Raw genomic sequence first — 17,624 nt, forward strand, 5'->3', positions numbered from 1 at the left:
GCTTAAGAAATGTAAATCCTGGCATTTGACCCAATGTGAATTTCTCAAATAAATGATATTTCACAGCCTGGTGGTTTCCTCCCTGCTGAGATGATCATTTATGGGGGCTCAGTCAGAGTTGGACTTTGATGGTATTTTTGGTCAGTGGAAGACAAATTTAAATTTATTTATTTATTTATTTTCTGGCTCTGAAGCACCATGTTTTATATATAACTTCAGAAAAAAATAAATGTCTTGGTAGGTATAAGTTTTTTTTTTTGTTGTTGTTGTTTGTTTTTGTTTTGTTTTGTTTCAATCCTTTCCTCCTTTCCATTGTCTCTTGAAATATAGCCTATCTTCCCTGTTCCTTGCAAAGATTGAGTGATTTTGAAGACATGCTTCTGTTCAGCCACAAGTTACAGGAGTCAAAATCAATGGCCTCCCCTAGGGTTCCTCTGGGCTTCAGACCTACAAAGAGCACAGCGAACCAGCCCTTCTCAAAGTCACCACCACTCAGATACAAAAGTACTTTTTCCTTTGAAGTTTAACACTTGTGGGAGAGAATAAACCATCAGCACCCCAAGCCCTTCATCACCACTGCTGCAACTCAACCCACCTAGACATAGGCAGCAGGCTGCTGCAAGCAGAAGATGTTTTCTATGTTTCTTTTGAAACAGCATCCAGGCTGGTTGGTGGTAGTAAAGGAAATATCAAGACACGTGAAGAAATTTCTGCTGCTGCCAAAGAGAGCAGGCTTTGCCAGGAGAAGCAGTCATTGCCCAAGCCTCTAGAGCACTGCCATTAGCTTCACATCTTTCCACTTTCATGATAGGGGAAAACAAACCCCTTGTGCTGCAAAACACACCAAGTCAGTTATATCATATGGCAAAATGTCTTTAAAACTCTTTTCCTAAATAGTCAAGGACTACTCATATACATTAAATCAAAAGTCCAGACTCCTGGCTGGTGTCAGTTAACATGCCTGTACCAGATGGCTTCAGTGGAGACAGAGATTTACAGCAGGTGTAGATCTAGAGAGAAATGCTGTAGTTGTGACTAAGAAAAGATTTGAAGTGGGATCTTGGGACTTCCTGAGTGCTTCCCCCTCTCAACCATCACAAGCCTCATATCACATGGCCCTTCTGTTAAACACATCATGCCCTGTCTGAACATATTTTCCATATTTCAATTGTTACTGCATATGTAGTACAGAACCTGGAGCAGGGGTTCTTCTTTTTCGTTATAGTAAGATGTGATATTATGACAGGCTGTATGCCACGTGTCTTCCTTTTACAGCCTTAAACCCCATTGTGTTGCCAACATGGAGGTTAGCTGAAGTCCATTAGTTGATAACTCAGGAACTAAGACATCAATAACAGGCATGTGTTGGAAAACAAACAAACAAACAAACAAACAAACAAACAAAAAACACCAGAGAAAAACATTTCAAGTTCTTCAGTAATGTTTTTCCATTTCAGTCAGCTTTGGGAAAGTGGCTGCACTGCCTGCCCTGAGTCCAGCAGCCCAACAAAACTCCTGCTTAAGCCTCTCCTCCTGGCCTTGCATGTGCTCATGTGGGCAGTTACATGTGATTGTCACTGTTTACAAAGTAATTATTATGGCACAGAAAAGATAAAGAGTAAGTCAGAAATGCAACAAATATCCATGGCAATATGCAATGCATGTAAAATGCCAGATGTGTTTGTGAATGGCCAACATCCAATGTGGTGTTACAGGCTGCACTCAGTGGGCTCCACGTGTGCAAGCCCTGAAACCACCTGCTGCAGAAGGACTCTGTGGAGACTACATTTTCTAATGTATCATGACAGAATATTGTCACTCAGAATTGACACATGGCTACTCATCAGTCAAATTCAGCTCCCAACAAGGCATCATTTGTGTGTTGGTCAATGACACAATGACCATCGCTCTATATTAAATATATATCTCTCTCTATATATATAGAGATTTTTTTTTTCCTGAAGGGGAGTTATTTCAAACAAACTGCCTAAGTATAAATATGAAAAGCAAACAGAAAGCTATACACACAGTCAATAAACAAGAAGGAAACAATGGTGATTATCTAAGCTGAAGTAATAAATAAGCCATAACTTTCCTACTCATAATAGAAGAGCTCTGTTCTCTCTTTGGGAGTGTTGAGTCCAATGTGAGCTGCATTAATACAGGAATGAGTCTTTCGACAAAAGTTTACATCACTGTTTTGAAAAGGAATTGCAAAATAGTTTCCCATGGGAAACTGATTTTCCCCTCCCCTTAATTTCAATAAAGATGTGTTTCTATTTCTTGAAAAAAAATGCTTGAGGTTTTGGAGAGGAAGTGAATTAGGAATAATGTATTCATTCACTGTGAAACACTTTTCCTAGTCAATACAATGAGATAACAAGACAAAACAAGCAAACAAACATGCACGTCATCACTAACATGCAGAGAATGATAAATTCACCTCATAAGTTTTTTTTTCTCAGTAGCCAATTGTTTGTTATGTTGGATAGAGATATCTTTTTCCTCTTCCGATCCTATAAAATCTCAGCTGCCAAAAGCAAAGAAAGGGTGTATGGACTAGAAATAAAGAATTAGCAACCAATTCCCTTCCTCCCCATCAGTACTGTATCTGTATCCCAGAAAGTGCTCAGGAGTGCTCGGTTATTGGAGATGCCATCCTTCAGGCATGCTGTAACAAGAGCTGCTCAGCACATTAACAGCCTTAAAAATGCATTTTGAACAATTGCACTGTGTGTGTCTGTATTACCACAGTGTATTATTTTTGTTCCATATATCTTTCTTGTTCCTCTCCTGTTGTATTTTGCAGCTCTGCACTGTAAATGTCTTTTTCACCAGAGAGGCCCTTGCATTCTCCCAGAATATACTCAGATATACTGACCCCTGAGGTGTGGCTGATGCATTGCTGTGTTTAGCTTATGAAGTAGCTTGGGGTCCATTGGGATATGGGGTGCTTTGTATATGTCACTTGTGATTCAGTGAAACTTGCTTTCATCTGAACCTACTGTATCAATCAGAGAAGCAACATAATTAATTATGGCTGGGCTGCATGAAAGTTGCACACATCAGAAGCTAGAGTCCTGGAGTTGCTCATGCTGATAGTAGGCATGAAGTTGAGCAAGATTAATACTGACACTGCCATGAACTGTGCCTGACTTCTATCTTCTCCTGCCATCCATCCTCATCATCACATGTTGGGTGGGAAGGGGAAGCGGTTCACAAAGGAATGGTCAGAGCAGTGAAGAACTTTCATACATCTCTATTCTCCTCTCTTCAGAAAGTGCCTTAATTTTTTTTTTTTCAGCTGTTAGGCAGTAGATGCAGTACTCCAACACAGAAATGACAAAAACAGTCCTCTCCCCTCAGAAAAGAGAGGTTAATTTGTCAAGCCATGTAAAGCATTTTAATTACAGTTTGTATAACATGTATAAATAAATATTACATTCTTTCAGTCTACAATACATACTAGGCTTATCTTGTTAAAATGTCCATCTATATTACTGTGTGGCAGGATTGATTTTGTCCAAGAAATAAACAACAACAACAACAACAAAACAACAGAATACTGAATTTAGTAATTAAAATAATAATAATAAAATACATGAATGAAGACAAGACTATGCAAGTGCTTCTGGCTAACAATCAAGAAATAACACTGCTTTCCAAAAGGTTGGATAGTTGGACATACCATCTTCCTTGGAGTTACAGAAGGTTTTAATTTGTCAGTGGTTTCCTCAATGTATAGATTTTGATCTGCATCTTCCGTTGGTGCAAACTGGCACTGAGTCAATGTAGTTCTGCCAGTTTACACAATGAACTTATGGTTCTATTTTGTATTTTCTTTAGATTCATTGCTGGGTTTGTATTATGGTTTTCTTTCTTTCTTTCTTTCTTTCTTTCTTTCTTTCTTTCTTTCTTTCTTTCTTTCTTTCTTTCTTTCTTTCTTTCTTTCTTTTTAATAAAAAACAATAGCTATACGATCTAGTCTAAAATGTTCAGTCTTAGGTGGTCTAATGTCAATAAAATAACATAAAATAAAATAAAAATTGCAGTTATTTCTTGATCTTCCTTCAGTAACATTTCCCCCCTCCCAGCAGTCTGTCCAGAGGCCAGCTCTCCCAGCACAAGGAAATGCAAGTCTGAGGACAATCTGTGTCCTAAAGTCCATTCCTCTAGCTTCAGTTTGGTGAGAGCTGGTGATGTTGGAATAAACAGAGATTATAGAATGAAATCATGAATTAATGGACTTGGAAAAAAAAAATTAAAATCCAGACTGTACATATTTGACCTGCATGGTGTTCATTCCAGGTACACTTAAAATGCATCGGGGGCACTTCCATTGGTTATTACTTCAACATACTAACATAAACCAGCACTTTCTTCCCTTGGTGAAACACAAGAACTTTGGTTGTGGAAATTTAAAACAAACAATGAAACAAACAATCCAAACCTGAAGTAAAAAGAATGCTCCTTCCAAAGAGAACATATTTTTAGCTAGGATGAAACAAGTGAGGCTTTTGCTTTCAGAAGAGATGCCACATGGAGATTATTAGTCGATATTTTGTCCTCTGAATTCTTTAAATGACAGCAGGTTTTTTATAGCTAACTTAGAAATATAATATTATTGGTCCACTGTGAATTTACTGGGTTGAATTTTTTCCTGATTTTAAAATATTTAGAAGAATATTATGAAAGGGAAACTTATACTGTTTCAACTTACAAGACAATCAGAAAAGTAAAAATAAAAATACCTGGTAATTTCTTTCTCCTTCATATTCAATACCAAAGACACATCTTCACTTCAAATGAAGGAATAGAAAGAACCAGCCTGAATACCAGTCTAAAAAGTCTCCGTACTGGTCGTGTGTCCAAAATTGGGATGTTCTATTAGTAACACAAACAAGTCATTGTTTGTTTCTTGCTTATTCTTTTCATGCTCTTATATTCTTTCTCTTTTTTTTTTTTTTTCCTGAATAGTTTTGGTACTTTGAAACATTAGTATCATTATTGTTTCTATGAGCCATAAAATATATTTTCACAACTTCACCTTGCCCAGTTCATTATATTGGTCATACCGTTTCCTTGTTCCTTTCTGCTATTTATGTTTCACTTCTTAAATCCGTGAATAGCAGAATAGCTGTTGGAAAAACAAAAGAAAGTGAAAAACTTAAATGAAAAAAAAAAATAACCATGGACAGTTTGGCAAATTTCTCTCCCTGATTACAAAAACTGCCTCATCATTTCTCCTGGTGACTCCTTCCCCTTTCCCTCTTCTCTCCCAATATATATTGTAGAACTGAAGGCATCAAGGTGTGGTTAAACCCCCCAAAAAACAGCCAGGAGCTACACTTTGTCTTTGAACTTCTCCATGTAATTTCTTATCTCTTTGGAGTCCCCCAGGTCCATATCCTGGCACACCCATTTAATGTCATCATCATTGCTACTTAGGATTGAATTGACAGTAGGACAACCATCGTCAGGTGGGATGGTAGTGAATGTTGTGAATTTTACCCGCTTCCGTTTAGATGTTGGCGAATGTAAAGGTTCGGATTTCTGTTCCGTTACAAGCTTGTCCCCTGAGTCAGCATGCCTGTGAACCTGGCTCTGAATGTTCTGAGCACTGCCATTGAGGAGCTGGTTGCTCTCCTCGCAACCTGTCCCTCGGTCAATAATGGTTGTGTGCTCATCCTGCTGAGATGATGCATCTGCTGTGTTCTCCAGCAGTTCTGCTTCATTTCCCAGCCAGACCCAGTCATGGGAATGGGTCATGGTGGCCTGTCCTTCCACCAGAACCTGCTTGTGGCGGTACTTAAGTGCAAATGTCGCACAGTTTATTAGGAAGACTAGAATTGCCAGGCAGAAGACCCCTAGCAGAGCATACATCCCGATCTCCAAATCGCTAAGGCCTCTGGGTGCCTGCACCAAATCGTTTTCCTCCATGCCTGCACTGCCTTTTGGGAGGTCTACTTGAGCAGGGAAGTTGGTGAAATCTATGGGAATGTTCTGCAGCTGGCTGTCATCTGAGAGTTTGCCACCATCCAGTCTGTTGTTTTTCATCACTTTATTTTTTATTACAGATTTTGCTGTGGTGCTGACTTTCCTGATGGCACTTTCCTCTCGCTCTGCTGAAGAGCTACCATAATATCGTCCATCCTGGCCATACCGTTCCTGATCGGACACTTTGTGCCGCCGGTCGCTAGCATGGTTTTCAATCTCATCAGCATCGTAATCTCCACCTGGGTCAGAGTCTGCATCATTCTGGCCAAACTTAACTTTGACGTTGCCATTTCCCACAGCCAGGATACTTTTCCTCTTGGACTTTTGGCAGGCTTCAGAAATCATCATGTCTACCTTGATTAATGTGCCCTGACCTTCACCTTCCGCTGCTACAACTGGCCATTTCGAGGCAGCGTTCTGGTGGATTGAGACAACAGCTTCATCTAATGACATGGCAGAAAGAGAGAAGTCCTTAGGGTCATAAATGTCCAGCGGAGTAACAGAGCTGTCACTGAACTGAATCCAGGTGCTTACCACAGCTTCCTGAAAGAAGAGGGGTATGGTTAAAGACATGATCTTAAATAGAACAGCTAAAGCCACTGCAGCTTATTGATCGCTCAGCTCTGAACAGCAGCTGGAGGAAATGGGAGACAATGTCTCTGGACTGCATTTAAAGCAAACCAAGCTTCAGCTGATGGGGCAGAAAATTGGTCACATTTTTCACTAACATTCCACTGCTACCCTTCCTGCAAATATTTTGCAAAAGAACATATGAAATAATTGATATGAGATGTCCGAAATAACAAAGTATTCATTAACAAGCTACAATTTACATGATTATAAAGAAAGCAAGACATTCCAGTCATACAAAACCTGGGAGAGACAAAACAGAAAAATTACTAGAGGCATTGACAGAACACTTAATTTCCTCATGTTGTCCATGCTCAGGTGTCATAGGGAGCTGTCAAATTAAACAATGCATAAAAATCTTAGCAAGGATAAAGAGCTACCAGACTGTTTTGGAAATGGTTAGAGCAAAAGATTCACATGAAAGAAAAAGACTCATGGAACAATTGCTATTTTGCAGGAGAAAGGTTTGTTTTAAATAAAACACACTTTATCCTTGAAATAATTGAAAACTCCATCGCATTTCTGTTTCAAGGAGAGGAGGATGGGGATTCTGGTATGAGCTCTATGATAACAGCACAAATGGCTTCGATTTAATTGGACTGTCTTTGTTCTCTGCAGGTAGCACTGTTAGAAATCATCATTAGAAGCACATACAAAGCTAGAGGTCATCTCTTTGCCATTTGAATCCCATCCAGATGATACAGATATTTACTTCTCTACGTCTCAGTAGCTTTCTTTGCAGGAGATTTCTTTATTTTTTGCATTTCCTCTATGTCTTGCCTGTTTAGCTAGAAGACATGCAGGCAGATTGCTGGAGTGCAACTTCACACAGAAAAGTTTTCTTCACCAGTCTTAAACCACAGATGGCCCTAATAAATTTACACTTGGGTACATCAGAACAACTGGGCTGAAAATCACCATCAGGGAAAAACATTGCCACCCTGTTAACGTCCAGTCATAGTACAAATTTACAACCCAATATGGTTTCCAATAGAATCATAGAAACAGAGAATATCCCGAGTTGGAAGGGACCCATACGGATCATCAAGTCCAACTCCTGGCACCACACAGGTCTGCCCAAAAGTTTAGACCATGTGACTAAGTGCACAGTCCAATCACTTCTTAAATTCAGACAGGCTTGGTGCAGTGACTACTTCACTGGGGAGCCTGTTCCAGTGTGCAACCACCCTCTTGGTGAAGAACCTCTTCCTGATGTCAACCCTAGACTTCCCTGCCTCAGCTTAACACCATTCCCACAGGTCCTATCACTGTTGTTTACAGAGAATAGGTCACCTGCCTCTCCACTCCCCCTTGCGAGGAAGTTGTAGACCATGATGAGGTTCCCCCTCAGCCTCCTCTTCTCCAGGTTGAACATACCTAGTGACCTCAGTCACTCCTCATACATCTTCCCCTATAGGCCCTTCACCATCTTTGTCACCCTCCTCTGAACACTCTCCAACAGTTTCATGTCCTTTTTGTATTGTGGTGCTCAACTGCACACAGTACCCGAGGTGAGACTGCACCAGCGCAGAGTATAGCAGAACAATCACCTCTCTCGACCGACTAGCGATGCTGTGCTTAATGTACCTCAGGATATGGTTGGCCCTCCTGGCTGCCAGGGCACACTGCTGGCTCATATTCACTTGCTGTCAACCACAACCCCTAGATCCCTCTCTGCTGGGCTGCTCTCCAGCATCTCATCGCCCAGTCTGTATTTAAAGCCAGGGTTTCCCCATCCCAGGTGCAGGACCTGGCACTTGCTCTTGTTAAACTTCATGCAGTTGGTGATCGCCCAGCCCTTCAATATGTCCAGGTCTCTCTGCAAGGCCTTTCCACCCCCATTCGAGTCCACAACTCCTCCAAGTTTGGTGTCTTCAGCAAATTTGCTCAGAACACCTTCTAGTCCTACATCCAAATCATTTATAAAAACATTGAAGAGGACTGGCTCTAAAATGGAGCCTTGAAGGACCTCACTAGTGACCATCCGCCAGCCAGATGTGGCCCCATTTACCACAACCCTTTGGGCCCTGCTTGTCAGCCAATTGCTCACCCATCGGATGATGTTTATGTTAAGTTGTATGATGGATGTTTTGTCCAGTAGGATCCTATGGGAAACCATGTCAAAAGCTTTGCTGAAGTCCAAAAAGATCACATCAGCTGGTTTCCCTTGATCGACTAGATGGGTGATCTTGTCATAAAAGGAAATCAAATTTGTTAGGCAGGACCTACCCTTCATGAACCCATGTTGGTTTGGGCTGGGGGGACAATGACCACATTGTCCCCCAGATGCGCTTCAATAACTTCAAGAATCAACTTCTCCATAATTTTACCAGACACTGACGTGAGACTGACAGGCCTGTAATTGCTAGGGTCTTCTTACCCTTCTTGAAAATTGGCACAACATTTGCCAGCTTCCAGCCTACTGGGACCTCTCCAGATTCCCAAGGTCATCGAAAAATAATTGAGAGAGGTCCCGTGATGATATCAGCCAGCTCTTTAAGCACTCTGGGATGAATCCCATCTGGACCGATGGACTTGTACGGATCCAGGCGGAGCAGCAAATCCCGCACGTGTTCAGGGTCAGTTGGGAGTCTGTCATTCCCACCATCGTGGTCCTCCCGCTCAGAGTACCCTGGGTCCTGAAGCCCATCATCAGTGCTGAAGACAAAGGTGAAGAAGGCATTAAATGTCTCTGCCTTGCCTATGTCATTGTCTGTGAGGAGACCTTCCCCATCAAGTAGCGGACATGTGTTTTCTTTGGTCCTCCTTTTTCTGTTCACATATCTAAAAAAATCTTTTTTATTGTCTCTCACAGACATGGCCAACTTCAACTCTAGTTGGGCTTTGGCCACACAAATTTTCTCCCTAGAAACATGAACAGCATCCCTATATTCCTTCCTCATCACCTAACCTGTCTTCCAACAGCCATACACTTTCTTTTTTTGCCTAAGCTCCAGTAGAAGAGCCCTGGTCAGCCAGGCCAGCCTCCTGCCCCACTTGCCTGACTTCTGATATTTTGGAATTACCTGATCTTGTGCTTTTGGGAGGCAGTGCTTAAAGCACTGATGGACACCAATGCTTTCAAAAGCAGTTTTCCAGGGGACCTTGTTGACTAGTTCCCTGAGCAGTCTGAAGTCTGCTTTCCCCATATCCAGGGCTGAAGTTTTGGTGGCAGTTTTCCTTCCATTGCCAGAAATTCTAAACTCAACCACTTCATGGTCACTATGACCGAGAAAGCTGCCAATTGCCACATCTCGCACAAGACCCTCTCTGTTCTCCAGCAACAGATCTAGGAGGGCACCTTTCCTAGTTGGCTCCCTTAGCACCTGCACCAAGAAGTTATCATCTTGGTGCTTTACAGACCTCCTGGACTTGCTCATGCCAGCCGTGTGGTGATCCCAGTTGACGTCTGGCAAGTTGAAATCCCCCATAAGGACAAAGGGAGTTGATCTCGAGGCATCTCATAGTTCTGCAAAGAATAATTCATTGGCATTGTAGTCCTGGCCTGGTGGTCTGTAATAGACTCCCACAATGACATCCCCTTTATCTGTTCGCCCCTTAATCCTTACCCAGAGGCTCTCAACTTTGCCATCGCCAAACTTGAAGTTCCACACAGTCCAGCCCATGCTTCACATACATTGCCACCTCGCCACCTCGCCTACTCTGCCTGTCCCTCGTGAAGAGCCTGTAACCATCTATTGCAGCACATCAGCCACAGGACTCATGCCACCAGGTTTCACTTATGCTGGTGATGTCATAGCTGCGGAACTGGGCCAAGACTTCTAGCTCATCCATTTTATTCCTCATACTGCGTGAGTTTGCATAGAAGCACTTCAAACGCACCTCCCTACATGCAGCACCTTGTGGAGCTGACTGAAGGACCTCAACAGCACACAGTCCTCTGATTCTAGGGCACCATCCCTTAGCTCATCACTGGCATGCCTGGTTTTATGCCCTTCCCCCTTTGACTCTAGTTTAAAGCCCTATCTATCAGTCCTGTCAACTCATTAGCAAATTTTGGCAAATTTAGCAAATTGGTTGCAATTTGTTATGCTATGGCTATAGACAAAAGGAATCACAACCCTTTTAGTTAAATTTAAAGCTTTTCATTGGAAACAGCAAGGGGCATTTAGCTGTGCAGAAGGCTGGACTATACTGAATATTTGATTTCCGAAGTGCTATCAGCAAGTTCCTGAGGGACTGGAAGAAAGAAAATAAGGTGTGGCACAACAAGGAAGCAGGCAAAGTTCTTGGTGATTCAAAGAGCTGAAATGGAGCCAGAGTAGCTCAAGAACTGGAAAGGGTGAAATGCATTAGGAAATTAAAACAGCTGATCTTCCATTAGAGAAGCAACTGAGCAATGGCTGAACAGCCAAGGCACAGCTGATATTTACATCATAGAAATCTACAGCAGAACAAACCCATCCATGGGAAAATAAAGGATTTTTTTTTCCCCTACGGATATGTGTAGAGAGAAAAAGATGTATCTCCCCTAGTAATTCAAATCCCTGTTGCTTTCCTTCTCCCTAGAGATGGAGGGCAGCCTTATGCACTATGACAGAGGTAACTAAGATACATGTATTTTTCATCAACCTACGTAAGACAAAAACACCAGCGTCATTACAACTATATGTTGCAATAGGATTGGCATTGCCTATCAGTTGTACCTTTTTTTTTTTTTTTTTTTTTTTGAGAGAGAGCAGAATGAAGAAATGAGTGAAGAGTTTTATACAGTCAGTATCAGAAACTATAAGGCCTGTGCCTCCTCTCTGCTCAGCTGTGGACTTCCATTATTTCCTGTCTCTAAATGGGGATTATTCACATTGCTAAATCCTTTGTGTATTCCTTTACAGCCAAATAGCATACCTAGTGTTGCAGAGCTCCACATTTGGTTATGACCTTACTGTGCAAGTAGGTTTTATTGGTTCTACTGGTGATAGAAGTGAAGCTCTGTGGGATCTGAAGTCTCTGTCCACACTAGGGAGGAAGATGTACAAGAAGCAATATATTCTTCTTTGCTGTTCTCTTCAAGTTATCAACATCCCTGGTTGGTTTTCCTGTCTTGACTCCTTTCTGTTTTACCAGTCTTCAAGTACCTTTCAGATTAAGAGGTAGCCAGATGGAAAATTTCATCCAAATTGCTAGAATTTGACAAATTTGCAGTCAACTTTAAAACAACTTTTATTCTGTCCACAATTCCTTCATTAACCTGCACACTTAGTTTTATGAAGCAGAGGTAGAAAAGAACAAAATGGCAGTTAGCTGAGATTTGCAGACACACGTGATTTACTATAGATAACAGGGGTATACAATATCCCAGCTTTTATTTTCAGCCAGCACTGAATTATTTTTATCTCCAAGAGACCTTTTTTGGTTAGGAAGAACCAATTTCTTTCCAACACAACACAACATAACATAACACAGCACAACACAACACAAGACAACACTGTCATGTTTATGTTATGTTAATTAAAAGGGGAGGGGGAAGGAGGAAGAGGGACAGAATCTCAAATCCTGCCAAAATACATTGCATCAGCTCAAATATTCCACTTGGCAAAAGATAGCTCCTCTCATTCACATCGTTAAAGGGGAGCTGAAGACAGGGGAAGTAAGTAAAATTCCCAAATGATTATAAATTCTGAAAAGCTGAAAAGAAAAAAAGACAGAAAAAAGAAATGATTTAGTACCATGTCCTTCAAAGATTTGTTTCTGCAAATCCTACATATCACATCAATAAATCCCCTCCGAATCTCTGACAAGGTCCTCCAATTACTATCAGCAAACGAAGATGGATTGGAGCCTTCTTACCGACTAAGCTGCTGCCCCCAGTCTGATGCCCTCAACAATGAAGTGACAAATGCTTGTGTTCATTAATTATTAAGCATAAACAAATAGTTTGAGGGATTCTCTCTCTTTTCTTTCCTCTACTTTTCCCCTCTCTTTCACTTATGTGTACACACGAATACTCAATTGCACTCTATGAACAATGAACCACAACCACACATCAGTGTCAGTGTCTCTTAGAGAACAGAATGATTTATATGGTGACTGTGATGATGTGAAGTGAGGCAGATACTGTACATTAGATCACATTAATGACAGAACAATCCAATCTGGAAGAGATGAAGAAACTGCTTTACACCACCACTGTTGATTACCAAATACCATGATTTCCCTAAGCACATAAAAAAACCACCTTCATCAGGATACATTTTTTCTACATTTTCCCTTGTGCTTTTGCTGTTCACCTTCTCAACTCCAGTTATAGCTACAGACCACATAAGCATAAGTTTACCTGTTTTTCATGATCCACTGCACCTTCAACACCTTTTCTGGCCCTGAATTACATTGCTGTTCATCAGTCCAAAGATGCCACTTGATAAGTCTTCTTGGATAAGCTTGCATTTTGCTTTCTATTAATATTGTTATCTTTTATTATCCATGTTATATTTAGGAGGATAAAACTAGGGGGAAATTTCCAGGATAAATAAGTAACGTGACACTAATGGAAACCAGCAATCCCCGAGGAGCTCTGTTCTGCTTGATCTGGAATGCTTCAAACTCCCCTGTGAGAGCTGACCACAAACACCACTGTTGTCTGTGTCTGTTCCACCTAGTAAAAACAATCAGGCTCACACTCCAAAAGGCAACCTGAATGCGGGAAGCAGAGCTGGTTTGGAAGATCAGCACAAAGCATATTAGTCAGAAATCTAGTGAGTCCTGCAGTGCCGGCACTTGCACAGGCTGCCTATGAAAATCTGGGAGCCATAGTGATGATTATTTTGCCCTCTAAAGCCTTATAAAACCCTTGAAAGACTGCGTATCTTACTATGTTCCACTGAGCCCATCTGTGGCATCACAGTCAGCATCACTAGAAACCTTTTACTATGAAAGATTGTGATTATAAAGTGTCCTTCAGTACTTGCTCAAAAAAAAACTGGGATCAGCTTGATACCAGGGCATGATACCCTGTGTACATCAAGCAAAAATTAGGTGAGTAAAATGTGTAGGACTGATTGCATTTGAGAGAATTCTGCTGCTTAGAAATATGTATGAGAGGACTGATCACTATGTTTCATTTCATTTCATGCCCAGAATTAAGAACCCTTTTAATGATCTTTATTCACCAAAGCACAAATAAAAGTAGTTGTGAATAAGCCCTAAATTGCTGCAGTTAGCTGCAGTAGTCTTGAAGTGAGGCAGGACACCAAAGGAAAGAAAGAGAGAGCAGAATGGCTCTGTAGAAAACATTCCTCCCTAAAAAAGGAAAAGGAACACTGTTCTCAGCTGCCTCTATTACGCCAGCTCTGATTGTTTTATCTGGGGACTTGAATGCTGAAATGGGTTTCCCGGGCTATTTTATCACATGAAATATCAAAGAATTACATATGCATTTATTTTTAAGCCTGTGGCTTGTGCAGTAAAAATTGGACTTGATTGTTATGATGTGAAAATGAAAGGCAGCCAACACTCAGATCTTAATTCAAAAAATGCATTCCCCTACTGTGTATTTCTTTTTTTCCTTTTTGTCCAATCTGCTAATGTGAGATTCCTTTCCAGTGGGAATTTGCTTGTATTTGCAAGGGAAGAATTCAGATTCTTATCTAACTACACATCCTTTCTCTTTCCCATGCTGTCTATTTCCTTTGTCATATTCATGTGCCATTACATTGCTCTGTTTAAGGAAGATAGAAATCTAATTTAAGAGTAATTTATATTATTAGAATGGGGTAATGAAACCATACCATAAAAATACTCTCAGTATGTAATATTGATATGTATCTTAAAACTGTGAGATGTCAGTGAACTCCCAGAACTAGTTTGCATGAAGGACATAAGCTAAACCAGGATAGTATTGTGTCAATCCAAGGGGCAGAAAGGTGTAAGTAACTCCAGCTTGTCGTCCTCATTCAGGTGGCGCTGAGTATCTTCGCCTTCTGTCAGAGGACAGCTGACATTTCGGAGGATGCTCCCTGAGGTTACAGCTGACCTCACAGTGTTGGGTCTTGTCACTGGTGTCAACAGGAGCTACACATATGAAGGAGAAGAACTTGGCCTTTAGCAAGTGCTAACATCGCTTTTTTTTTCCTTAAGAAAATGTCTTGAATTTTCCAGTAGCACTGAGACATACATTAATACACACAGCTATTTATTAAAGGCTTTCCTTTTAATTTTAGTTTTTCTCCTCCCATTTTGGTCCATCAGACCACATGCAATATCCTACAGTGACGAAAAAACTATGATATGACTGTGAGTCAGCTCTGCAGAGCCAGCTGAAATGTAAGAGGCCTTGAAGCTCATTCAGATCAGAAATGACCTAAACACTTAAGATTTTATTTTATTTACATTTGGAATAAAGCTTTAAGATGGTAATGTTTATTTTTACCAATGGTCTGCAAGGCAAATGGAACAGCTTTCCTACCTGAGCAGATGGCCACTAAAAATAGAATGTTTCCAAATTTTCAGAAGATATTTCAGCTTTGATATTTAGAAGTTGTTTAACCTGCATTTATTTTTAGGCACCTAAATAATAGATCCACTTTTAGCACCAAAGATGACCCCCTGATCTCAAGGAAAGGAGGCATGGACTCAGCATCACTCAAGGTGACCTCAGGTTATGAGTTGCCAAAATATAGATAGATATATCTAACTTTAGTCATCTAAAATAAAAAAAACTTTGACTTATCCTCTTTGGATTGCTAAATATTTGGAAAAACTGCCAACTTTTCAGGACTCATGCTTTGGCTGCCTTGGCCTACTTATGCAGAAATGGTGCGGTCATTATGATCAAGGAACTAATCTAGTCATTATATTCACTGAAAGTCACAGCTAAAATACTAAATTAATTCTTACGGTATTGAAGGATCTGTAATAACACCTGTATAAATGCTTTATGCCTTCCATTGCACTATACAGACGTACTGCTAAATCTGCTAGGGACAATATTATGCCTGCCAGAGTATCAGTTACCCAAGGACTTTGCTAATCTATGTTGAGGTTTGGATACTGAAGATGTTAAAGCGTAACCAAGGAAAATATTCAAATAAGAATTATTTTTTTCCATATAATAATGTTGAGACTTACAATAATTCCTGAGAAAAATTAAACCTTCAGCTGTCTTTACTGTTATTTTGTTTTTCAGCTTCATCTGTAAGGTTTACATGAGTTATTTGGGTTATTTTGTAAACCTCTGCGAAAGGAATTGACACACATAAATAATGAAGTCCTTGCAATATTCAAATGCATGCTTAGTTCTGGGCTGCACCTCTGAAAAAAACCTCTTTCAAAAGGGCTTGATTTTCAGAAAGCACTCAACACTCAACTTCTGAAATTCCAGTTCACTAAGGATCTCAGCTGGCATACTCTAAATTCATTAATTACTTCTTGTTAAATTTAGTCATAAGCATTACTGCATTTGCATTAATTCTAAGGGCAAGTGACTTAAATGTTATATCCTGCATTCAAACTGCAAATGAAAGAAAAAGCTGAAGCAGCAGCAGGACACTTCTCTTTCCTCTGGTGAAGAGGAGGTGGTGGGCAGGCAGAGGTAGTGTGGATGGAAGGCTCCAGACTGGAGCAGCTGGAAGGAGAGGCAGTGACTGAAGTGGGATTCCACAAGAACATGCCGGTGTGTGTATGTTTGCAGGAAACTGGGACAGAAGATGCCATACATGGAAGTAGTAGGAAAACTGACTGATTTGGGATGCCTGGTAAGCAACCAAATTTCCTCTGGGCATACCAGATTATTATTACTGTTATTTGTTTTGTCTTGGATTATTATTACTGGTTTTTTTTTTTTTTTTTTTTTTTTTTTTCTCCACTGCCTTCTAACAGAGCCTAATTCCCGATTTTTCCAGATTTTAAGAGATTTTAATTTTCTTTTACTGAGAAAACGGTGATTGATTTTCTTTTGCCTCCTGCTTTACAGTCAGTATCTTTAATAAGCACAATCCAGTAGTGCTCTCTGTAGGCTCAGGCAGTAGACGTCATGTTGTACACTACTGAAATGTTGTGTCTTAACACGTCATAAACTGTTTTTGATAAATATGTTTGCATACTCAGAACAAATTAGATATAAATCTGAGTAGCTGATGATATATCTGTGCAACCTTTCCAGATTCACAAGCTCTTTTATCTGCACTCAGAGCCATGATGCTTCCAATGATGCTGCAGGAGAAATGTTGTTCTGTCTACATAATACAATTGGGTGAGGCGTGCTTTAGCTTTTGTTTCTACCATCTTTGTCTGAAGACAATATGTGAGAAGTGGTTTCTAAGCCCTGGAGAAAGGGTATAAATGGGTTAATTACATAAGTTTCTTATGTTTACAGGATGCAGTAAATTGAACAGGTGGGCAGCATGTCCTTCTAGTTTGGACATTTTCCGGTCACTAAGTTATAAAACAATCTAACTTATTTTTATGTTCCAGAAAATTAGGCAGCAATAATCATGAAAATGGGACAAAAACTTGACTTGAAATCTCTCCCTATCTCTGTGAGATAAAATACAGTTTCTGTGAGAGGAGTAGCTGTGGACAGAGTTAATTGCATGGTCCCCATGGTCCCCAGTCCCACTCTTCAAATCAACTGACTGAAAGAGCAATGAACATACAGCTTGTTCCCCTGCTACTGACCCTTGTTTTTAACCTGTTCCCAAATGACTGTTTGTCTCGATCTGCTGTTGTTCCCCAGTCCTCTTTTCCATAAGGGTTGTGACCTAAAACATGTTGCTTGAAAGCCTCCTTTTACAGAGATGGAAATTTGCTGGCTTAAATTAAGTAGGATCAGCATAATGACACCCTCATGAACTGAATGATGAACTCCCCAAAATCCACCTGAAAAATAAAAGGACAGGGAAGCCTGGCAGTCTGCTGTGACTCCAGGAGGTAAAAGAAATGTATTTGGTGTTCTTCTTCCTCTATTTTATAGCTCTTCAAAATATTAAATTGTTGTGAAACACAGAGCTCTGAGCTCTCCGGCATGGAAAACAAGGGCACGC

At 40.5% G+C, this 17,624-nt stretch overlaps 1 protein-coding gene across 9 annotated transcripts in view; it reads right to left on the reverse strand.

Annotated features, from left to right (window-relative positions):
• Positions 1–3,380: 3,380 nt before the first annotated feature.
• Positions 3,381–17,624, reverse strand: part of TMEM132C (transmembrane protein 132C) — a 219,828-nt gene continuing 205,584 nt past the window's right edge. For 8 of the 9 annotated variants that reach the window (XM_068701121.1, XM_068701120.1, XM_068701126.1 and 5 more), the window contains one exon: positions 3,381–6,540. In XM_068701121.1, coding sequence (XP_068557222.1) covers positions 5,344–6,540 — 1,197 coding nt within the window. In that variant the 3' untranslated portion in view covers positions 3,381–5,343. The remainder of the gene's footprint in view (positions 6,541–17,624) is intronic. The other variant, XM_068701119.1, reaches the window with a different exon arrangement.

The sequence above is a fragment of the Anas acuta genome, chromosome 17, assembly GCF_963932015.1.
Source record: "Anas acuta chromosome 17, bAnaAcu1.1, whole genome shotgun sequence".
Taxonomy (NCBI): domain Eukaryota; kingdom Metazoa; phylum Chordata; class Aves; order Anseriformes; family Anatidae; genus Anas; species Anas acuta.